At 50.6% G+C, this 24636-nt stretch overlaps 1 protein-coding gene across 2 annotated transcripts in view; it reads left to right on the top strand.

Annotated features, from left to right (window-relative positions):
- Positions 1-24636, top strand: part of CCBE1 (collagen and calcium binding EGF domains 1) — a 246259-nt gene that overhangs the window by 203920 nt on the left and 17703 nt on the right. For both annotated transcript variants that reach the window (XM_086683131.1, XM_025931339.2), the window contains exons 5-7: positions 1161-1313; positions 11159-11262; positions 20028-20148. In XM_086683131.1, the coding sequence (XP_086539257.1) occupies positions 1161-1313; positions 11159-11262; positions 20028-20148 (378 nt within the window). The remainder of the gene's footprint in view (positions 1-1160; positions 1314-11158; positions 11263-20027; positions 20149-24636) is intronic.

Genomic DNA, 24636 nt, shown 5'->3' with positions numbered 1-24636 from the left:
TTACACAAATGCCTCGAGTGACTCACGTGCACATCAAGTCCGAGAATCAGCTGGAGGATGAACTGAGGAGGCAGGCAGACGGTCCCAAGTGGAGAATAAATGAACTGTGATGAGTGGCCCCTCCTCCTCTGCCCCAGCGGGGACTCTAGCAAGTACCATTTAAGAGATGCTGTAGACAGTAGCCTCCTGGCTTGTCCCCAGTGGCACCCCACGCTGACAAAGAGGAGGATGGAGACCACCAAGTGAGTGCAGCCGGGACCACTGGTGCCTCTTACAGAGAGTGCGATGTGCCATTCTGTCCTTCCGCGGTCCCAGGCGCGAGGGCTCTTCTTTGAGTTTCTGATAGCCACGGTACCCTGTGCTTCCCATATGGGGGTCAGCAAAAGAGCATTCTGCTCAGAATTCCATCTGTTTCTCTCCTTTCAACCTTGCCGTCCCTCCCCTGGACAGTAGAGGCAGCTTCACGCTTAGGTCAAGGGCAGAGAAGGGCTTGTTTGATGGGCTCATGGCTCGTTTCCGCAGCTCACGGGCGGTCTGTCTGGGTCATTGATGACACCGAAATTTCCTGGGGAAAATTCTCTCCGTTAGACCCATCGTGACTATTTTCTTTCACCCGAAGTGGCTTTTCTTCTCCGGTTTCATTACATCTCTTAACTGGGAAGGAGCCATTGACCCAAACTTGACCTTGGGTCACCATCCTGCTGCTCAGAACCCGGAGCCGTAAAGGGGAACGTAAAAGCCCTCGGCACACCTGGGTCCTTGTAGAAATTCATGTCTCCATCATCTCATTTTCTCTCCTGATTTGCCCGGTGAAGTATTTCGGGCAGGCATCGTTCGTGTTTTGTAGGTGGGAATTTTGAAGGCTAGGCACCGGTGGGGGGGGGGGGGGGGGGGGCGGGAACCAGGTCACATGATTTGGTGGTGGCAGGGCCACAATGGATCCCCATTACCGATCGGCTTGTCACCATGGTGACCCTGCCTGAGGCACTCCCTCGAGATGGCTCCTGTTTCTAGCGTCCTGCTTCATTCCAGCATTCTCGGAGGGAGGCTGGCAAAGGGTCCCCTGCAGACGTTCACAGGAAGGCCAAGCCCAACGTCCCCCTGTCGTTGGAAGAGAGTTCTCTGAAGCGGAGCCTTCTCTGCCTTTGGTCCAAACCCAGATATCGACGAGTGTGCCACCAGCAACGAGACACTGTGCGCCCACATCTGCGTCAACACCGTGGGCAGCTACCGCTGTGAATGCCGGGAGGGTTACATCCGGGAGGACGACGGGAGGACGTGCACCAAGGGAGACAAATACCCCAACGACACTGGTGAGTAGTCCAAACGAAGCCACCCCAGGAGGTGGGCAGGCCCCCCGGGAGACCACTAGCATTCCTCCGGGAGCGGCGGGCAGGAAGGGGCATTTACGCGGCTGGCAGGTGGCATCTGGGTGAGAGAGGAGGAGGACATCAGGTCGAGCCCCAGCGGAGCAAAGCCTGCCAGCAGTGAGGGTTGTGAGCCGGGGTGTATTTGAGGAAGCTCCCCACCAAGTGGAGGCGCTGTGCTCCCGCCCCAGTCAGTAGAACTTAGCTACGTGCTTGGACCCACCTCAGATGGGCAGCGAAGGGGCCAGAAACCCTGTGTTCTCTCAGAGAAAGGGTGGAAGATCGACAGGAAACCTTCCCATGCCCGGGAACCACGCACATCAATGCCGCCTGAAGTGCAGTCCGTGCCCCGTACCTGCCCAGATGCATTTGTTACCTGGTTCATCATTGGATAAAAAGAGAAGTGAGAGCGTTGAGACGTTTTTGTACCCATTCGCTAGACGTTGTGTCTGAATCCAAAGATCTAGGCTGGCACGTGGTCTAATTTTCCTAGTAATTGTAGTTTTCTAGAAAAAAAATTTCGAGTTTTGATCGTGTTTTGCAAATACGGTCCATGACGAAGCGCTGCAGTGTGAGAAGCGGGCCTTCACGGTTTGAGAGGCTCACGTACGTTATGTCAACCCCGTCCCACTGACCTGTCCCTCGGGGATCCGATCAGCCTGGATGTTGGGTCGCTCCTTTAAGTTTGGAGGAAAGGAGCCCCTGTGCTCCTGTATCCAACACTCCTAGGCCGGGAAGCCGCTCCCGTAGTCCTGTACTCAGGGCCCAGCTCTCCCCGGGCCCCCTCGGAAAGGGAGGTGACAGGACCCTGTCTGTCCGGAGAGGCTGGCTGGGCCATGGGCATCTCGGAGCAGGGAGGGGCTCCTGGGCAAAACCCATGTACCGGGACATGCAGGGGGGTGAAAAGGCCAAACAGTCTGGGTGCTCGGGAGGTCGTGATTCTTGGGTGTAGCCTGAAATTCACAAAGGGGTAGAGGACCGTCACCATCCGCTGAGGGCAGCAAACAGCTGGGGAGCAGCTGCCTCGCATGGAAAAACTACAAAGGGAAATTCTGAGAACAATTGGCTTGAGTCGTGAGGAGGCCACCATATACTAGAAGTAGATGCAAAGTCTCTTTGGGGCCAGCCCAGGATTGGGCAATGTGGAGTAATTTGGGCTTGGTGACACTTTGGAAAGCCTAAGGCATGTGGGGCCGGGGTGCCCAGAGGTGCTTAAAAGCAGGGGTAAGCAGCCTTTTTGGCCTAAGGGTTGATTGAGGAAAAGTGTTGGTGGGGCTTTTTTGTTTGTTTAATTCAGAATTAAAATCACTTCCTTTTTGTCCCACGGTGAAGGCGGTGGGGGAGGGGCACAGTGTGTCACTTACCTGTTTGATTATCTCCTTTACTGGAAGGAAGGAATCCTTTGGAAAATGAGATGTGGCCTTTCAGCCGCTGACATGTCAATTCTCGGGCCACCTTGAAAGTTAGCAACAAGAAAGCCGCTTTCTAATTTCTCTTTTTGGAATTGGGCTTCCAGCTATGCTGTGAGCCAGGGAGCCGGGGCCTGTGAGCCAGGAACCTGGCAACTCCATTGCCTCCTTGCCTTAATATATATCCGGGTGGAATCTGTTTACTTGGGCATGACGGGCAGCGCTGAGCAACGCAGTCTCGAGCTTTCCCATCAGAAGTTGCAACAGTAGACGTTTACTGCTGCGTGCCAGGGTGGGATTCGATGCGGGGGGGGGGGGGGGGGGGGAGGCGGATCTCCAAAGAACAGGACCTGGCCTCACCCGTGAGGGTTCCCGCCCAGAGACCCGGCCTTAATTAGCAGAGAATTAACCAGAGAAGCTGGACGGAACATCCAGAGGCAGGGCAGGACTTTATGCGGACATGAACTTCTTCTCTGGTCTCGGGCTCCCTCCCTGTGCAGCACCCTAGGGAGAGCTCTTGCCAGAGTGCAGGGACCAGGTGGGCCTGGTGGGAGACGCTCACCTCCTCCCACCTCGTGTAGACCCAGACTGGCCCAGCAAGAGCAGGGCTGAGGCGCAGGAACGTCACCATTGTGTCTTTGCAGTTGGCAGTCTACGGAGCTTACGTTTTGTCTTCAGACCGTAGGTCGTCCTCTGTCTTCTTCCCCGAGGTGCAAATTGTACCACTTGAACATTTTTTGCGTGGCACCCAAGAAGTGTTAGTGTGAGAGATCAAGTTCAAGAGATCAAGAATTCTAAAGCGGTGAGCAGTTTGGCTTCTACGGCTGAGAATTCAGGGAGAAACTGAAGCGGTCGCAATTGTAAGGGATGGACACGTGCTACGTTTCGTGCACCGTCTCTAAGATTCCTTTGATTTAAAGGCGGACCTCTTCTGACCATCTGCTGCCGCGGTTCCCCCACGTTGTATTCTCTTTCTTTAGAAATGTCTGCGTTCGGATGTTTGGGGAAGAACACGTTACTACACCCACTTAAGGGTTCATGGTGCTTGTGCACGAAAAGCTCGGAGATTGCCTTTTTCAGAAATGTCAATTTTGATGAAGCCTGAATGTCCCCCAAATTATTTAAGTTTATTTTGAGAGAAAGAGCACCAGCAGGGGAGGGGCAGAGAGAGGGGGGCGGGGGGGGAGGGGTAGAGAGAGAATCCCAAGCAGGCTCTGCACTGTCAGCCCAGAGTCTGATGTGGGGCTCAGACTCACGAACCGTGAGCGCGTGACCTGAGCCGAAATCAGGAGTGGATGCTTAACCCTACTGAGCCACCCAGGTGCCCCTCCCCAAGTTATTTTCTTAAGATAATCCCTATGAACATCTCACAGATGATAGTGTCCTCTGGAGATTACCATTTGGAAAATCCTAACTCATTAACATCAAAGGCCTAAGCTCGGGGGTTGAGCTTGGTAGGTCATCTGGTTAACTTTTAGGCAAGGACGTCTTCGTCGCTAGACGAAGCGGCCAAAGTCCGGAGGGAAGCCTCTTGCTGCAGACTACAGAGCATCTGATGAGCCAGGACGGGACTCCTCTGTCCTAGCCTACGGAGAGAACGTTTGTTCCTGTTTACGGTGACCTTAAATGGGAGCTGACTTTCCGTGCGATTAGTGAGAACCGGCTGGAGGGTATACCGTTGAGCTTTATCGGTACATAAAACACGTTGCACAGATAAGCCTAGGCTGCAAATTCTCTCTCCTCTCTCTTCCTCCTCCAAATATAACAGCTACCAATACTTTAAAAACAAACACACACACACACACAAAATACCAAAGCTTCAACCTCACCGTCTGTTGAATCACAGTCCCCTGCCGCGGGCTGCCGCATTAGAAAAGAATTTCTCAGGGTTTAATTTTCAGTCACCGGTGCCTGTTGGAGTCACCACACCCGCAACACGGGACTAGCATTTGGTTTTCGTATTTTACTAAGAAAAACATTCCAACGGCAGTAACCGAGAACGTCAGGAGGGTAGGGACGGAGAGGAAGAACTCTCATAATGAAAACTATGAGAGAGGACAGGTGTGTCGTGTGCCCTGTTAGGGTCCTAACCCGAGTGACGGGCCACGGAGAAGGTGGGGCCCTGATGGCCCTGGCAGCGAAAACAAGCGCCCCGGTTGTGTCTCTTTGACAACCGCGATGCCGTGGAAAGTTCCTTGGCTTGGAAGCCGGGAGAGCTGGCCCGGAGCTGCTTCAGTATCAACCGCGGAGTGTCGCGGGGCAGGCCCCGGGCCTCGGCTTCCTGCTGTGTAGGAAGACAAGAGTGTGGGACTGGGTGAGCCCCGAAGCCCCTCTTGCCCTCCCTCACCTTTTCCATAACTTGCTGTGATGCAGCATAAGTAATCTGAGCCCGACCGGCCCAGTGAGCCCTTCAGTCCTCACCGCTTTGCCCTCCATCTGTGCGAGTGCCAAAGCTCAGCGGCGTGGCCAGCTTCGACACCTCAACCGAGAACTTTCCTTACGGTATCTAAAAGATGAATAACGAACATCCAGATATTTGACCCAGCGACGGGGAAAGTTAGCCGGATGAGCCCTGCGTCTGGAACAGCACAGCCAGTCTAAGCAGCTTCATCTGCTGTGGACTAATTAACAAAACGAATATTTCATCATGGTTAAGTTTTTTTCATGAAGAGATAATGATCATTGGGTATAAACACATGTGATCTAAAATCTCCTTTCCCCATCCCCCCCCCTTTTTTTTTTCCTTCGCCTCGTCCCATGTCTGTGATGTTCTAGCTGGAGGAATTTAAAAGTCAAACACAGCCTCAGCTCACTCTTAGAAAAGCATGTGGAGAGCAGAAGGGGCCGCCTCGAAACTGCCCCTGCCGGTTGAAGGGTGGCCGTGTACACACAGGCACGGTGACACAAGCCGTCTGGCTACCAGACAAGAATGGCGGGCCGGTTCAGACACTCCAGGGAGTCTGTGTAGCACCGATATGGGGAGACAAATTTAAGGACACAGTGGCTCCGTGGTAATTAGCTTACTGCTCTATTTTTCCACTTGTGTTTACTTTCCGATAGACTGCGGGACCCCCAGCGTCCCTTATTACAGTTCAAAGTGTCAGGGACGGCCAGGTGTTTCATGTAACTTTCAAGCTCCACTAATCCATAGATCAGTGGTTCCCCCCGGGGAGCTTTAAACATTGCCGATCCTGTTCCCTTGCTGCAACCCCCAGATGGGTGAGGTGCAACACAGTGGTATTTTTTTTAACCCCTCCCCCTCCCCCAGGTGGTTATCACGTGCCAGCAGGGTGGAGACCGGCTGCCCAGGGCCCAAATCTGCACGATCAGCTTTTCAAAACAAACCTCCATTGGCTTGTGACATTGCCCACATGAGACATATTGGGAACATTCTCTAGTTTCCCTTGAGTTTCTTGAGATCTTCTTCTTTCTACTGCTTACGATGTGTATCGCCGACAGTAGTAAAAATTAGAGCTACATGCCCCCATGTGGCTAATCAATAATAATGCACCTTTAAAATCTGAACTGGTTGGAGCAAAATGTTAAGTAACCCCTCCCTTAACAGGGGCTGCTCACAGTTGGGGATGTTCGGTGACCACAGCGTGAATTGAGAGGTCTGAAAACATGCAGAATCAGAGAGGTCTACGCAGACTTCTAAATGAATCGTTAACGCACGCACAGGATGGTTTTAGCTCCACATTTGACAAATTGCGGGACAGATGAGCCCCAATTCAGAACAGACTGCATGCTCCAGGCCTACACACGCAATTAGTTTATCTTCAGACCATCTGAGAGCTCCTCCCAAAGGGTGATGTAAGGAACTGTTATTTTGTAAGGAACTTCCTACCGATAATAACATTTATAGAGCACTTGCCCTGTACTGGGCCCTGTTCTAGGAACTTACAGGTGTCACTTCATTGATGCCAAAGCAACCGAGGTGATCGAGGCTTTTGTCATTTTATTATTTGAGGAATGTGCCCGGAAGCTGTGGCCACCAACCCACTGGGTACTAAGTGGCAGCATCAGGATCCAAATTCTGATCATCTGCCTCCACCAGAGCCTGGGTTCCTTGCTACTATGTCAGTCCCTGTCTGTAGAAGATTGAAAAATCCTTTGGACACAGTCTGTCTTGAGGTCTGTGTTCTGATAATTACACAAAGGGACAGAGAACAGACCAGGCGTTTTCCAGGTGAAAGTCCCTCCGGCAGAGCTTATCCCCAGGAGCGGTGATGGTTGAACAGGCAGGTGCTTCAGGGTCCCCCGGAGGACTCTGATGGAGCTATGCACTAGGACCCGCTCCCAGGATTTCAGATTTCTGAGAGCAGGTTACATGCTGCTGCTGGCCCAGCAGTCACACGACGACCACTGTCCTGGGCTCTGCCTGGCAGAGAGCTCTCGGGTGTTCTAAACGCAACTCCCAACACCAGGCTCACTGCATCCCCCCGATGCCACATTCGGAACCTGCAAGTCCCCAGCCTGTGTACACAGGGAGACCTGAAGCAAGTTACGTTTCCTTATCTGGAAAGGAAAGATCGAACCAAAGATACATTGCTTCTAACACTCTGTGATCTAAATAGAGTCTAGAACCTGGTAGGGAGGCTTACTCTTCTTGTGAAAATACCAAGTCACCTTCATCACACCGGCACTTGGAAAAATCAGCCGAGTATATGGAAGCAGAAATGGAAAGACGGGCTTCTAACTCTTGTTCACGGCGGCCTGGCTCTCCAGCAGGGCTGGTTCCTTACAAAGGCGGATCACAAATTGTTAACTGGGCATCCTCGATTGCTTTGCATCCTCACGGCGTCACACGGCCTGGCGAGTAGCAGATGCTCTGGAAGTGGATAAGAGGGAGAGAGGGAGGGATGGGTAAATGGATGGATGAACAGACAGGTGGATGGGAGAGAGAAATGGATGGGAAGCAGGGATGGGACTGTATGAATTGGCCAGTAGAAGGGCTGGAATGGGTGGATGCTAGGTAGACAGAGAGGATGTCCTCCAGCCGTCCTTCCGTACTAACAGACCTAATAAACCTGCAGCTGGGGTCATCTCTTTATGCCGGGGTCCACCCTTCTCGGCCATCAGCACGCCCAGGGTTGGTCAGGCTTCAGGCCTTCACCACCAAGTGCTCTCTTGCGTGGAAATGCCCTTGTGTCGCTCTTTTATGCTGAAGACTGATCTAAGTAACTGGATCTCCTCACATGAGCTCAAGTTCTGTAAGCAAGTAGGACTGTAAATGGGTGCATTAAACCTGGCTAAAGAGCCCAGAGGAAATTGCCTGATTTGTAGAAAAGGCATTGGGCTCCGATTCGGGATACCTCAATTCCAATAGCCTACGTCAGCGGACTTGCGAGATGGCTTCCAGAAAGTCACCGGATGTCGGTTTTCCCTCGTCCTGTTTGCGTTAATTTCTGTCCTTCAAGGATCCTGGGACTACCAGGCAAAAGGAAGCAAAGGGCTGGAGGGGTCCGAAGACTGAGCCAGGCACCCTCTCCTGTTTCTTACAGCTTCTGTGCCAGCTCGTGCACAGACCTCCCCTCGCTCATCACCGTAGTATCCTTCCAATGCTGTGGTTCAGGAAACTGGGGCTCACCGAGGCCGGATAACTTGCCCAAGATTCCTCAGCTGGTCCTCGACAGAGCTGGGCTGTGGAGCCAGGACAGTAGCGCCGTGGGCGCCTTGCTCTTAACCGTTCCATTTTGCCACCTCCAAGCAAAGACCTCCGTCCTCCTAACTCGCTCATTATTACACAGCTCTAATGTGGGTCCACATCATTCCCCAAGCGTACGAACTGGCCATGCGGGTGGGGAAGTCACTGATAGGACGGTTAGCATGGGACGTGGGAATTGACGAGGTGGCCCCGTACACGTCACGTACACGTAGGTGGATTTAAAAAGAGACTGCCAGGGGCACCTGGGTGGCTCAGTCGGTTGAGTGACCGACTTCGGCTCAGGTCATGATCTTGCGGGTGATGAATTCGAGCCCCACATCGGGCTCCCTGCTGTCCGTGCCAAGCCCGCTTCGGATCACCTGTCCCCCTCCCTCTGCCCCTCCCCCCCCCAGGCATCCTCTCTCAAAAATAAACATTAAAAAAATGGCATTAAAAAAGACTGCCACCTTCCTGTGGATTCACGTGCATCTCCCAGTGTTTCAAAACCTAAGCTAGAGGTTGGCCCTGCTGCTTCTGGTAACTTAGAGACTGAGCACTGCTTCGCTGGCTTGAGAAGTGTGTTCCAAGCAGGGGCGCTCCAAGCCTCAGGCTTCTGTGAGGGGCAGGGACCGGGGGGGGGGGGGGGGGTGACGGGTGAGCTCTGAGCCCGCCCCCTGCTATGCTGCCTGTGCTAGTTGCCATGTTGCCCCCCCCCCAAGGCCCACCCCACCTCCCAAAGAGCAGAAACGCCCGCCACCACGTAGATCACCGAGCAGGGGGACTGACCCCGTTGGAGAAAGCAGCTGGGCTTGGTGAGCAAGGTTCATGTGAGCTTGGGCTCTCCTGACGCCCATGGCGGCCATCTGTTTCCCAGGTTTGCCATAGAGAGCCACCAACTAGGTGGCTTAAAGGGCAGAGATGTATGATGTCTGTTCTGCAGGCTACAAGTCTGAGATCAAGGTGTCGGCGGGGCTGTTTCCCTGCCCTGTGCCCCTCTCCTTGCTTCTGGGGTTTGCCCGCGGTCTTTGGCATTCCTTGGCTCCTGCTGAACCTACCTGATCTCTGCCTTCACCTTCACGTGGTGCTGCCCCTGGGTGTGCCTCGATGTCCTGAGTCGTCCTTTTTGTAAGAATACCAGCGTCTGTCTGTCTGCCTCTCTCTCTCTCTCTCTCTCTCAAAAATAAACTTAAAAAAATAATTTAAAAAAATACCAGTCACATTGATTCCAGGCCCGGCCTGTGACCATATGATGTCATCCTAACTAATTACGTCAGCAATGACCCTGTTTCTGAATAAGGTCACATTCTGAGGCACTGGGGATCAGGGCTTCAACACACGAAGTTTGGCAGGAAAACAGTTCAGCCTATGGCACGCTATCTCACAAATATTTTTTGAGCAGCCACTGTGTGAGCTATGGGCAATTCCAGTCCTCAGGTGGCTTACACTCTGGTGCTGGGAACCACTCTGCAGAGAAGTCTAGAACATGCTGCCTGACCATAGGACTGTGGTATCTCTGTAGAGAGGGAGGACAGGCTTCATGGAACATCTGAACTGGGTCTTGATAGCTGATGGGTCTCCGTGAACGGAGGCAGCAAAGAGGGCTTCCCAGAAGAGGGGAATAATAAAAGTACACGAGCCTAGAAGGACAAGAAGGGACCTAGAGGGACCCCAGCTGCGTTCTAGATCGCCATGGTGGTTCTCTGCACACCCAGCCCAACCCCAAAAGCTTTCTGAGCTCGGCACGTTTGCCTGTCCCTGGGTGTCAAAGTGCCCTACCCGACCCCAACGACATATTCACACAGCCTCTCGTCCCACAGACACCTTTCACACACAGCTTGGGGGTCTGCACCCGCTCATCTCAGCGAGATGACCTCTGGTCGCCAGTCTCCCCCCGACCACGCAGGCTTGTGCAGCCCATTTCAATGCCCGTAAGCTGAGAGTTGGGTGAATTTGAGGGTGAATGGTTGACCGCGTCGCTGTTCAAGTCACCCACTCTTTCTTTCCCAAATACAATTTCACAAAGAGCTCTTGGAGCTTCTAATGCTCTACGAGACAGCACTGGGACCCTTCCAGTGGACAGCCAGACTGCCTTCCCCGGTGCCTGTCCCATTTTACCTCAGGCACATGTGTCCAGAGCACCTGGCACGTTTTCCATCCTGGCCTCACATCTCCCTGGGGTGGGTGCTCAGCCCTGATCTGTGACTGACACGCGCGCGCACGCACACACACGCATGCACACACACACGCACCTGGCCTGTGCTCAAACAGCTGGACTGTCAGGGTTGTTAGAGACCAGTTTTGTGAGCCCTGCACGAGAGTCCCATTGCCTGAGCTTGGAGGATAACTTAAAGCAGGTGAAATGTTGGCCCTTGGATGGGGTGGGAATGTGACTCATGTCACATTGGCAGATCCCACCTCCTGAAAGGCACTGATAAAAGGGCCGTGGTTCCCACGTTCACGCGTGCAAGAGGCAGATGCTGGGCTGCCTGAATGAGAACGGCTGAATCCAGAGGTTTTTTTTGGGGGGGGGGGGGCGGGGCGGAGGGGTGTCTCTGTCTCTCCCCTGACCCGAATGTGCGGTCAGTGACCTGAGCACTGTAAAATCGCCAGCCTCTCTCCCTCGCACACCCCCGCTGCCAGCCGATCCCCCTGGGACTGCCCTTTGCGATGCTGTCTCTCTGGGTCTGGGTGTCCTCCAGCCTCCCAAGCCGACCTGAGCCCGCCTCCTCCCACAGGACACAACGAGAAGTCTGAGAACGCGGTGGAGGCCAAAACCTGCTGTGCTACGTGCACTGAGTTTCACCAGATGAAGCAGACGGTGCTGCAGCTGAAGCAGAAGGTACGTGCCTGTTACGGTAGAAGCAGCCGCATAAAAAGAGGACTCCGGGCAGGTAAAGACGAAGAATGTTTAGAAACAGTAAGCAAATAAGGTGTCGCCCCCAACTGCCTTGAGCATTCACTGAGGCTGGTGCCAGCTAGGTTTGAACTTGGACTTAGCTTTGCCCGCCCACCCTCAGGGCTGACAGCTAGAGGGCGACAGGACGGCCAAGGCAAGGAAGGGATTGATGAGGTGACCGGTACAGCAGGCCGCGAGGAAGGGGTATGTGGCAAAGACGTAGGCAGGAAGAGCTAGGATTATTGCAACTTTGGGTCAAATGAACCACGTCCAGACACATGGTCCTGGGACAGACTCACCCAGCTTTACTCTAACATGTCGACTACGTTTTACAATAGAGAACATTCTGTCTAGAAACTTCCACAAGCTGACGATGAATTTCTGTAGCAGCTTTATTTTTTCACATTTAAAAGCTATGGCCCGTGCTTTGTCTGGGCTGCATCGCCTTGGAAAATAGCTGTTTGGGTACCTCGTGTCAACAAGAATGAGAATTGACTCATTCTACAAAAGGCTGCCACATATGCCTCAGAGAATATCAGATTTCTAGTAACGTTGTTATGCTGTGAGTAATGGCCCCGTGATGGATCTAGTGACCTGATTTCTCGAACAACTGTCCTGCACCCAGATCAATGCTATTTATTACATCTAAGGTCGGTCGATTTCTCCAACTTGTCAGCAGCTCAGAAATCGCTCTAATGCTGCTGAAACAAACGAGGATCTGTTTATATATCCTGTAATCATGATCCCAAGTGGCCTCTGACCCAATAGGGAGAACCAGCAGAACACTTTGTAAGTGTAGCAACGTAAACACAGAGATAGAAATGCATCCCACACACATCCTCAGGTTAAACCTGGATTGATGTTAATATTTACCGAGCAAATCCAGAAAAGGGCTCACGGAAGAAACTTTGTGTTGCACAGAGGACTGGGCTTGCGGGGAGGAGTTGCTCAGTATCTCAAGACCTAAAGCTACACTCTGCTTCCTCTCCCGGGTAGTTAAAAAATCCAAGAACCATAGGGAAATTTGTTTTCCAGCCTGGACGATCTTGAGAACAGTGCGACTAAATCTCCCAAGTTGTTCAGAAACGCAGTTGCTAAATCAATATCCGGCTTTGCCTCAGTCTCCGTGGCTTTCATGAAATGTACGTTCTGTGAAAGAAATATCTAAACAGTTGAAAATTTTGTGTCACAATACCCACCACCTTTAAAGACCTTGTTGTAGAGCTCATACAAATCCAATAGCAAGTACTTCCTAGTGCTTTGGTAACTCACATGGTACCTCTCACACACTTAATACTCCAGTAACTCGCATGCACTTAGTACTCTGATAACTCACAGGTTAGCTCTCAAATACTTAGTACGCCAGTAACTCGTGGTAACTCATACACTTAGTAGTCCAGTAACTCATGCAATAATTTGCATGCACTTAGTACTCCAGGGACTCTCATGTGGCAACTCTCACGCACTTAGTGCTCTGGTAACTCACGTGGTAACTCTCACACACTTAGTACTCCAGGAACTCGTGTGGTAACTCGCACGCACGTAGTACCCCAGTAACTCTCTTGCACTTAGTACTCCAGGAACTCATGTGATAACTCTCACGCACTTAGCACTCCAGGAACTCGTGTAGTAACTCATGCACTTAGTACCCCAGTAACTCTCTTGCACTTAGTAGTCCAGGAACTCTTGTGCACCTAGTACTCTAGTAACTCACATGGTAACTCTCACGCACTTAGTACTCTAGGAACTCACGTGGTAGCTCTCACGCACTTAGTACCCCAGTAACTCTCTTGCACTTAGTACTCCAGGAACTCTTGTGCATCTAGTACTCTAGTAACTCACGTGGTGATTCTCACTCACTTAGTACTCCAGTAACTCACGTGGTAACTCTCACACACTTAGTACCCCAGTAACTCTCTTGCACTTAGTACTCCAGGAACTCTTGTGCACTTAGTACTCCAGGAACTCACATGGTAACTCTCACACACTTAATACTCCGGTAACTCACGTGGTAAGTCTCACGCACTTAGTACTCCAGGAACTCATGTAGTAACTCTCACATACTTAGTACCCCAGTAACTCTCCTGCACTTAGTACTCCAGGAACTCTCGTGCACTTAGTGCTCCGGTAACTCACACGCAGTTGGTTGGACTGCAGTTGATCCATCTCATGCTGAACTCCACACACACATCGTGACAAGTCGAAGCCAATGCCGACATTCAAAGAACGTCAGAGGAGCGACTCCTTTTAAAAGGCGCCTGTTGGAAGGGGCTGCATCCTGCAGTTTCCAAAGCAGTCTTCCATCCAGGGCACCATTTGTGCCTGTGCAAGAAAGATGCGGCTAACCGCAGATAGGTGAAGTCACTGCCCGAGAGGCAGGCCAGACTCCTGCTCCTGCACCGGTGACGGGATCGTCGGTTGGTTTTCACTTCATCTCACTACTCCCGATGCCACGTGTTCTTTCAGAAAGAGCGTAGGACCTCTCCCCAAATCAGCTGGCCGAGAGGTAGGTACTGGACGTCCACGCCACGGTAGAAAATAGGATGCAGACGTGCCGAACTGCCCCGTGGGTGTAGTCAGCCAAACCCCAGCTGCAGAGACTCGCCAGGGGGAGTGCCCTGGGTTCTCTGATGGGTAAATTGTAAGGAAAAGAAAGAGGTGGGGCGACGACCTGAAGGTTAAAAGAAACCGAAAAGACATGTCATTTTGGTAAAATGAACAAGACTAAACCGTAGCAGGTGGACGTGCGTGGGTAGGCGAGAGGTTATTTTTAAGACACAGGAAGTGATTACGATAAGGAATAGCGGTTACTTGGGGCGGAGGGGAATGAAACTGATTGGGTCGGAGCACATGAAGGGTGACTTCTGGTGACTGGCCTTTCATTAAAAAGGTGCTTGCCTTATAATAACTTGCTAAGATACAGATTCGTGGGTTTTCCAGATTCTGTGCTTTTATTTTCCCCTTAAAAGGTTTTCCAGGGGCGCCTGGGTGGCGCAGTCGGTTAAGCGTCCGACTTCAGCCAGGTCACGATCTCGCGGTCTGTGAGTTCGAGCCCCGCGTCGGGCTCTGGGCTGATGGCTCAGAGCCTGGAGCCTGTTTCCGATTCTGTGTCTCCCTCTCTCTCTGCCCGTCCCCCGTTCATGCTCTGTCTCTCTCTGTCCCAAAAATAAATAAAAACGTTGAAAAAAGAAAAAAAAAAAATTTAAAAAAAAAAAAAAGGTTTTCCAAATTGTGTGCAGACATCAGTGCCCCCAGTTTCCTCATTTCTTCTTCGGTTTGGGAGAAAAAGGAAAAAGCTGGTTTTGGCTAAAAAAGGGAGAGTAGGGATGAAGTAAAATACCCATCATTTAACTCGTGGAGGGGGTGCCAGGCCCGTCAGAGCACTGAGGGAAAATCCGCGGCAAGGAGTCGGGTTTTTAGAAGCCCCTTGTGTTCCTGCTGCAGGGACTATTTGATTGGAGATCCACGCTGCGGCAGGGCAGTTGAGAAAAGCGTGAATCGTGAGCTCAGGAAGGGTTGGTGAGCACCTGCTGTGCCCTATGGTGGGCTGGGAAGAGAGGAAATACGAGACGGTGTGGAATGAAATCCTGCCTCTGTAAAGTGTTTCCTCTGGGCAATCAAGCCAGTGGCACAGGTCAAACCCCAGTTGCCAGGCGGAGGGGGGCAGCCGGTCAGAGCCTCAGAAGTTACAGGTCCGTGCGGTTTCAGAGGCGTGCGCACATTTGCAGCCCGAGGTCTGCATTTGCTCATCCTAGCGCTGCCCTTGGTGCTGGGGGACTAACTGGCTTCTCGGTCAGTTGTGACTTCCTCTGCTACCTTGACCTAGTTGCTCTGCAAAATGGGTCTTCTCGGGATATTGAGAAGACTAATCCATACTAAAGTGACTGTAGATTGCTTTGCAGAATATCACTGGTAATATTGAGAGAGGCGGCTTGGTGTAGTGGTTAGGAGCACAGATTCCCGAACCACGTTGGCTAAGTTAAATCCTAGCCCTGCTACATGCCGGATGTGTGACCCTAGGTGAGTTACCTAACGTCTCTGTGCCTCACTTCTATTAAAAGGAGACAGCAGGGGCACCTGGGTGGTTCAGTCGGTTAAGCATCTGACTTTGGCTCGGGTCACGATCTCACAGTTTGTGAGTTTGAGCCCCGCGTCAGGCTCTGCGCTGACGGCTCAGACCCTGGAGCCTGCTTCAGATTGTGTGTGTGTCTCTCTCTGCCCTCCCCCGCTCATGCTTTCTCTCTCTCTCTCCAAAATAAAAACATTAAAAAATTTGTTAAAAAGGGACAACAATGTTTCTGTTTTCACGATGATCAAATAAGTTAACATTTATAAAGGACTTAGAATGGCGTTTGCCACTTAGAGCTTTATAAGTGGTTACCAAGTAAACAATATTAATTGTATATCCTCACGAAGTGCTGCACAGACAGCATCTACCTGACTCGTACCAACAGCTCTATGAAGTGTAGATACCTTATCACAAAGGCTAATACAAGATAACGATATTCACGATTCCGTTGGTTGGAATCTAGGAGAAATGTACACTCCTCTGTCATTACCATGACCTTCACACATACCTGCATCCCACAAGCCAGTCCTCCGCTGTGTTTTTGCAGCAAGTCACACCAGGGACCCTGGACATCTGCCTCCAAAACTCTAGCACCCTTACTTTACCACTCGTCCTGCTGACGTGTAGGGGAACTGAGGGAGCCAGAATGTAATTACCCAGCCGGAGATCAGCCAGGAAGCGGAGGTTGACATTTATTGGATCAACTCGCAACTTCTACAAGGGAGCAGAGAGAGCTGGACGTACAGATCTCGTCCTCCAGGCTTGCTTACAACACTGTAAATCCAAAGGTGTGATCATCTGGCCCAGGCCTCTCGATTTGTAGGCGTGAAGGTGCGAACGTGGAAGGGAGAAAGGACTCACCCAAAGTCACACAGCCAGACATCATCCCCTTCACGTACCCAGCAGGCCTTTCGGGCGGATGTTAACAATCTTCATTTGGTAGATGGGGAGATCCCCCGGGGAAGAATAGTAGCAGGGCTGAGACCGAGACCCAACTCTGCCTAACGCCAAAGCCCACAGATGTGATCCACATTTCAGTTTTCCTCTCGGAAGCAGATAATAACATTGGACCGGCCTTCAGCTGCCAGTGTTGGCTGTTCCCTAGTTACGGTAGATTTGCTTCTAAATTCCCCTCGCTCGTTGGTTCCCTCCCGTTCCACGCCAGGGTGACAGGCCCACGTTTGCAGGTTGGGGTGGTGTCTTGCCATGACCCAGTGACACCAGCACCGTTGTAAACCCCTAGATCCCAGTAGTGTCCTGGTGAGGGCTTTGGATCACGAGTCCTGATTAAAAAAAAAAAAAAAAAACTGACTTTCAGACTGCACAATATTCTAATTCTTTTTTTTTTTTTTTTTTTTTTTTTTTTTTAATTTTTTTTTTTCAACGTTTATTTATTTTTGGGACAGAGAGAGACAGAGCATGAGCGGGGGAGGGGCAGAGAGAGAGGGAGACACAGAATCGGAAACAGGCTCCAGGCTCTGAGCCATCAGCCCAGAGCCCGACGCGGGGCTCGAACTCACGGACCGCGAGATCGTGACCTGGCTGAAGTCGGACGCTTAACCGACTGTGCCACCCAGGCGCCCCCACAATATTCTAATTCTTAAGGTTGGCCCCACTGGCTTCTGAGTGATGATCACGGGGGTCATTGTTTGCATTTTTCAGGGAACACTGGGTCTTCTCAAGGCATGGAGGAGGGCAGTGAGTGGTCAGGAATCTCCTAGCTCGGGGACCCTTACGGCCGTCCTTACCCAAGGATGTGAATACTAGGTAGGGGACTGCCAAGCATCCTGGGATGCGCTCAGAAATGCTAAGGATATCGAGGGGACTCTTTGAAAGACGTTGTTGATGCTTCTTGGAACTTCCTGTCCTCCGAACATCCTCCTGCCCAGAGCTGGATAGATTTCAGTAAGAACCTCAAGTTCTTTGGGGAAGTTCCAGACGGGGGAGCATCCCGGATTCACATGGGTCCCCTAAGGCAGCTCAAGCAGAACAGGACCTTGACCGCAGGAGAGCCTGCCCCGCGCTGTGAGGGACGCTGAGCGGGAGCAACACCTTGAACCTCTTGGCTCCACTTGTTCTTCACACCAGGCTGCAGGGATACAGCCGAGACCTTCCAGGGGTTTCCCATGAACTTGCCTTTTAGAAAAATTGCACATGCTTCTATTAAGAAGCTATTAGGATGCGGTATTATTAGGGAGTCGCCCTGCAAAGGAGCCAAAAGAATTTGTTCTCCATGAGACATACCGGATACAAGTAAAAACCTTATGTTGCGATGTTTGCTTTTCACTGATACTGGATTCCTCCATTGGCAAGGACATCCGTCTCCATGACTAAGAAGAATCATCAGTTTCTAAAACTGGATCGAGCCAGCCCCTCACCCAGCGGCTCTCCGGCGGAAGAAGGGGACCTTGGCCAGGGGTCCCCATCAGAGTCCTCTTTCATCACGGACGTGCTAAGTATTCCCAAGCCTCCATGCTCAGAAGTGGACACGAGTGCAGGAGACCAAGGACCTTCTGAAGCCAGATGAGGTCATCTTGGACAGCAAACCTTTCCCAGGCCCACCATCCACCTCCTGATCTCTCAGTGGTGATTTAGTAGATGCATTTTGTAGCTCCTACTTTCCCCGCAGGCCTAGGCTTCGGGGCTCAATATCTCATGATCATCTTTTATTCCGTTACTGTCGAGCCAGGTGCCCTAACCCCTGATAGTGAATTCCTTATTTTTTTTTTTTTTTGACTTTTTGAATGTTTATTTTTGAGACAGAGAAGCAGAGCGTGAGCTGAGCAGGGGAGGGGTGGAGAGAGAGGGAGACACAGAATCCGAAGCAGACTCCAGGCTCCGAGCTGTCGGCACAGAGCCCGAGGCGGGACTCGAACCCGTGAGCCGCGAGATCATGACCCGAGCTGAAGTCGGATACTTAACCATCTGAGGCACCCGGGCGCCCTCATTCCTTACTATTAAAGACACGTGCAGACCCTGAAATCTTAGGTTGGTTTGTGTGGCCTCACCGACAGAGGGTTTCACTCTGCTGCATCAGAACTTGACCAGACAGAGGGCTGTAGTCTCTTGGAAATGGGTGGAAATCCCTGAGGAAGGAAATAGGAGGTGAGAAAAGCTGACTTGCCCATGAAGGTGGAAAGGGAGAAGACTCCCAAGATCGAGGTCATCCGGATCCTCTCCCTACATGGAAAGCCTGTGCCCAGAGGGCAACACCAGGAGGCAGCAACTGGCAGAGCACCTTGTTGTTTTGTGCGCCCAGAAGTCATAGTTCAGGGTTGATAACAAGCCTCAGAGGAAGAACGTTGTACAATTTTTAATTTCATTCGCTGTGCTGATGTTGGACCTCACAGGGCACAGAGCTGGCCACCTCTGACTATGCAGCGATGGTCGGTACCTCTCTCAAAAGCTCAGATCCAAAGATGGGTGTAGGGCGTCTAGAGCATTCCAAGGCTAGCGATGAGCCCTGCCATGCGCCTTCTCCTGGCCTGTGTTGTGCTCTGCGCACGGGGTTTCCAAGCAGAGCCTCCTCCGGGAGGACATGGGGACGAATGTAACATGTTCTAGAAAAATCTCAGAAATACCTGGTTTCTACGGGACTCCAGAGTAAGTCTTCTGGAAGGAATAGCTCTGACCCTCATAAATGAGCCTTTCTCCACCTGACTTGGCACCCCAAAATTAGCTTCTTGAAAAAGAGAGACTGGAACTAACATCTATCAAGCACTTAGTATGGTCCAGGTCCTGTGGTGGACACCTAACCTACATTTCCTGTTCAATCCCCACAGCTCTAAAGGTGGGTGGTGGTGTTCCCTTTTATGTGAGGAAATAGAGAATCAGAGCATCCAGTTCTCCCCAAAGGTCTCACGGATTCACGCAGCCTACCTGATCTCAAGGAACGTGAAGGTCATTTGTCTGGGTGACCCCTCTGGCTTCCCCCTGGAAAGAGCTGCCTGAAATCCAGGAGGGAAAGCGTAGAGGAAGCCAAGGTGCATTTTATGCTCTCATCTCGGAAGTTACACACCATCCCTTCCGCCGTTTTCTAGTCATTGGACATGAGTTTCTAAGCACAACGCACGCTCCGAGGGTGGAAATTAGCTTCCACCTTTCGAAGGTGGGCGTGCCAAAACCTTTGTGGACCTATTTTTTCCATCACAGTCACTGTTGGCCACTGGTTCCCAAACACCTGAGCGTGCAGGTGAACCTTAAGCCACCTTCTCGGTCCTGGCTCCCTAGGCTGAGGGGTCTCTAAGAGCGGGGACCCTTCTCAATCGCCATTGTCACCATTAGAACCAAGCACAGGGCCTGGCACGTGGTAGGTACTAAATAAAGTAATTAACAAATTGAAGACTCAAGTAATGAGTCTAATGATCACATCTCGGCTATCTGGCGCCTATCCAGGTTTATCCACTAACCAGCCAAGTGATCTCATATGAGTCATTTTCACGGGAAGGCCTCTGGGTTAGAAAGGGATCTCTACAGCCCGTCTGAGCTCTCACTCAAAGCGGGGGAATCCAGGAGCTCTAACTCGTGGAGGGGAGTTACTGCAAAAAGGATTTGCAGCCTCTGTGAACACACAAATGCGAACAGTCTCCCTGGCAGTGGGGCCATGGCTTCCTGACCGAGGATCATCTTCTTTTTACAGATTGCCCTGCTCCCCAACAGTGCTGCCGACCTGGGCAAGTACATCACTGGCAACAAAGTGCTGGCCTCAAATGCCTACCTTCCAGGACCTCCCGGGCTGCCTGGGGGCCAGGGCCCTCCTGGTGAGTTTTGGGGAGGGTCAGGGAGGGTGAGGGAGCCACCAGCCAAGACCTGCCAGAAGCTACCACAAATGCGGGCTGGACACAGATCAGACTCCATGGGTGAGGGCCCCGGCAGGTGTCCAGGGAGCTCCCACACCAGTGTGATAAGAAGCCTGGGGCGGGGGGGGTGGGGAATTGGGTCCTCGAGCCTGAGAAACCCTCACAACCAGGAGAAATCTGGGAGAAAAAGGTCGTTGTCCTGGGCTTGGGTAAGATTCTTAGAGATCATGTTAAGTTACAGAGAAACAAAAGGAAGAATTATTTCTCATGTTAACGTACAAGAATAGAATCGGGTAAGGAACCCCTAGGGCCACATCTTAATCTTAACCTCGTTCTTCCTCTTTCCCCTGTTATTTGTGAACACGTGCACATCTGTATTTCTTTTTGTATCTATATATTTTTTGTAAGTCAACTTCACTGAGGTACAGTTCTATACAGTAAAACGTACCCCGGTAATCACAGTTCAACGAGTTGTGACAAATGTATACGTCCTATATCAAGCCCTTACTAATCAGCACCCTATCACTATATCAAGACATAGATTATTTCCATCACCCCACAAAGTTCCCTTGTGTCCCTTTGCAGTTTACTCCCATGTCCCCAACTGTAGGCAGCCACTGACCCGCTTTATCACTAGTTTTGTCTGTTCTAGAACTTCAGAGCAGTGGAGTCTCATCACGGGCGTGCTTTTTGTCTGGCTTCTTGCATTCAGCGTATTGTTTTGGAGATTCACCCTTATACTTGAAGAAAACCCTAAACGTCCTATCATTCCATCAGGAAATACACAACGAGAACTTTCAAAAAATAGTTACAGCGCGTTTTGTATTTTATCGTCAGTCCCTCCATAGACAGATCAACAGAATTTTTTCCGCACCAATAAAGGAAATGACATTAGTGTTAGCAGATGATTCTAAACCATGGAGGGTCTTATCCCTGATTATCCTCACTTAGTAGTGTGCTAGATGTTAGGAGCGACCTGGCATTCTAATGAGAAAGACGAGACACAAAGAGCAAAAGCCAATAGAACAAAACAGTATCTGCATGCCCCTGAGTATGTGAACAGGGGCTTCCCACGGTGGGAGCTTATGGAAGGGAGAGACCACTGTGGCCTCCCGTGACTCTAGGACTTGGGTTTGACCTGGACATGAAAGGCCTCGTAGGGTTTGTTCAACCCGGAAGGACGTGGGCAGATTATAGGTTAGAATCTCAGAAAGAACAAAGGCTCAAAATTCTTTCCAAACTGTTTATGTGTTTTCCTTTCCACTTATACCTTAATCGCCTGGTTTCTACCAAACAGACGTACCCTGGGCCTCAGTCTGTACAAGGAGCAAGAACTGATCCAGGACTGTGGTTTACCCTCTTGTTCATCCACTTGGCCTGAGGTACTCTGGGCCATGGTGGAGTTTTCTCCAGATGCCTCCCACAGGCAGCCTCTTGCTGAGTCTAAGTAGATGTGGGTCTCCTTACGAACTGATTCCTAGCACAGAGCTCTCCACCCTTCTCTAAGACAGTGCTCTTGCTCTGCTTCCCTGGAGGAAGTTCATCTCCAGACCAGTCAATGTATCAGTCCAACAAGGACAAATGAAGTAGAAACAAGAGAACCGTTGGCTGGCTTTCTTCTCCATGAATGACTTACTAGCCCTCCTCCCCAGTTCTGCCATCTGATTTCTAACACGGTTTGAGCTGTCCAGGGTCCTTGATGGAGCAGTGAGTAACCGAGGAGTGACTTTAGCAATGGACTATGCCCTTGCTGTGCGCCTCCAATTCTTGCTCACCCCTTAATTCCAGCATCAGTTTGTGATGCCCTTCGTTGAAATGTATCAGGGCAGCCAGAGAGATTATAAGGTTTCTCCTACCCATAACTAGAAGTCCAGTCCCGAGGCTAACGATAAATCGCAGTCTGGGCCGCCAACATTGGAAACTACGGTGGATTGGAAACCTTTGACTTTGATGGCTGCTGCTCTGTGGCCCCCACAGTTATGTATAAGGTGCTTCCGTTTGCACATCAAAGCCCCACATCGTAAGGACCCTTGACAGACAGTGATCTCTGAAGTTCATTGATTGGGAAAATGAAGGCAAAATGTTATCTCTGGCCTTTCCTTGTGCTACTGGAGTTGAAGAATTTAGTTACAGGAGGAATCTGGTCCATTTCTCAGATAAACTCTTTCAGGATATGCTTAGAACCAGCGTTGAGAGTAAGGGGGTGAAACGTGTTTGGATAGAACATTAACTGTCTTTAACTTTGGCTTTGGTATAGAGCTAGAAAAGACTTCCCCAAATATGAAAAGCCTGGTCTTCATTTCTCTAACATTTGACTTGCTCTGTTTTCCGGTGCATGAAAATTATTCCATCCTGTCCCTGTGGTCTGTCAATAGTAGGAGCTAGCTAGGTATCTTCCAAAAGTATTACTGTATGCATTTGAGATAGTCATCGCCGGTGAATAATTATCGCACAGCAATCAGCCCACCCTCTTCAGTGTGCTCACTTGATGTGAAACATTTACTAAGCAGCCTGTGTGTACCTAGGACTCTGCGAGTGTGTTGGCGATTCGGACATGGCCCATGCCCTCACAAAGTCTACAGCTGAAAACAGGTTAAAACTCCTGTTGTTCCGTATGCAAAAGAGTGGAGTTTGACCCTTATCTCACACCATATACAAAAATTAACTCAAAATGGATTCTAGATCCCGATGTAAGATCTGAAATTATAAAATTCCTAGAAGGCATTATAGGAGAAACGCCTCATGATGATGGATTTGGCACAGCTTTCTTGGGTGTGACACAGATGACAAAAGGGATAATAGACAAAGGGGTCTACATCATACTTAAAAGCTGTGCGTCACAGGGTACAACCAGCAGAGTGAAAGGCAGTCTACAGAACGGGAGATGCTTGGAAATCATTCACCTGATAAGGGGTTAATATCCAGAATAGAAAAAAAACCTGCAACTCAACAACAAAAAAATCAAAGAACTCAATATAAAAATGGACAAAGGACTTGCATAGACATTTCTCCAAAGTTGATATACAAACGGCCAACAGGCGTATGAAAAGATGCTCAACATCATTAATCGTAGAGAAATGCAAACCAAACTACAGGGTATCACTTCACATCCATTAGGATCTCCCTTAGGTTAGCCACTATCGAGAAGAGAACAGGCGTAGGTGAGGCTGTGAAGAGGGGAGTCTTGTGCACTTATGGTGGAAACGTAAAATGATGCAGCCACTATGGAACACAGGGTTCCCCCAAAAATTAAAAGTAAAACTAATATGACCCAGCAATCCCACATCTGGGTATAATATCCAAAAGAATCAAAAGCAAGAGATGTTTGCTTGCCTGAATACAGGACAACACTATTCACAATAACCAGGCTACCCAAGCGTCCATCAGTGGATGAGTGTAGAAACAAAAATGTGGTATGCACAGGAAGGGAGTATTATTCAGCCTTAAAAAGAATGAAATCCCGCTGCATGCTATGACATAGATAAACTTTGAGGACATTAGGCTAAGGGAAATAAACCAGTCACAAAAAGACAAATGCCATATGATTCTATTAATACAAGGTATCCAAAGTGGTCATGTTCAGAGAGACAGAAAGTAAAATGGTGGGGGCGCGTGGGTGGCTCAGTCGGTTGAGCATCCGACTCTTGCTTTCAGCTCAAGTCATGATCTCACGGTTTGTGGGTTCGATCCCCACATTGGGCTCTGTGCTGCTCTCTCCCTGTTTCCATCTCGTTCTCTCAAAATAAATAAACTTAAAAAAAAAAAAAAAAAAGAATAGTGGTTGCCAGGGCGCCTGGGCGGCTCAGTTGGTTGAGCATCCGACTTTGACCTCGGCTCAGATCGTGATCTCACAGTTAGTGGGTTCGAGCCCTGCGTCGGGCTCTGTGCTGAACGCTTGCTCAGAGCCTGGAGCCTGCTTCAGACTCTGTCTCCTCTCTCTGCCCCTCCCCCACTCACGCTCTGTCTCACTCTGTCTCTCGTAAATAAATGTAAAAGAAAAAAAAAAAAAAAAAGAATAGTGGTTTCCAGGGGCTGGCAATAGGCACAGAGTTTTAGCTTTGCAAGATGCAAAGTTCTGCCGATCTGTTGCAAGACATGTGAACGTACTTAACATTACTAAAGTGTACATCTTAAAGTAGTTAAAATGGTAACTTTCATACCTTGTGGCGTTTACTGCAATTTAAAAAAAAAAAAGGTTCTCCTAGAGCTTACACCCTTTCCCCCCTCCCCCCACCCCAGCTGACATCGGGGGCAGAGGTGAAGTCTGCACCAAGTGCTGCCCTACAACTTAGCAACCACGCTCCCCAGGAGCCAATGAGGCTCTCCCTCACTGTGTCACAGACACTGGCCACCCACCCCCCCGCAAGCCCCGCCCAAGCCGGAGTGGCTGTTTACAACTCTCTGTGTCTGCAGTTACAGACAGATGAGGCCTATAGGTCACGTCCCCAT

The sequence above is a fragment of the Puma concolor genome, chromosome D3 (assembly GCF_028749965.1).
Source record: "Puma concolor isolate L17-30 chromosome D3, mPumCon1.1.hap2, whole genome shotgun sequence".
NCBI classification, from domain to species: domain Eukaryota; kingdom Metazoa; phylum Chordata; class Mammalia; order Carnivora; family Felidae; genus Puma; species Puma concolor.
This window is presented reverse-complemented; position numbering and strand designations above follow the sequence as displayed.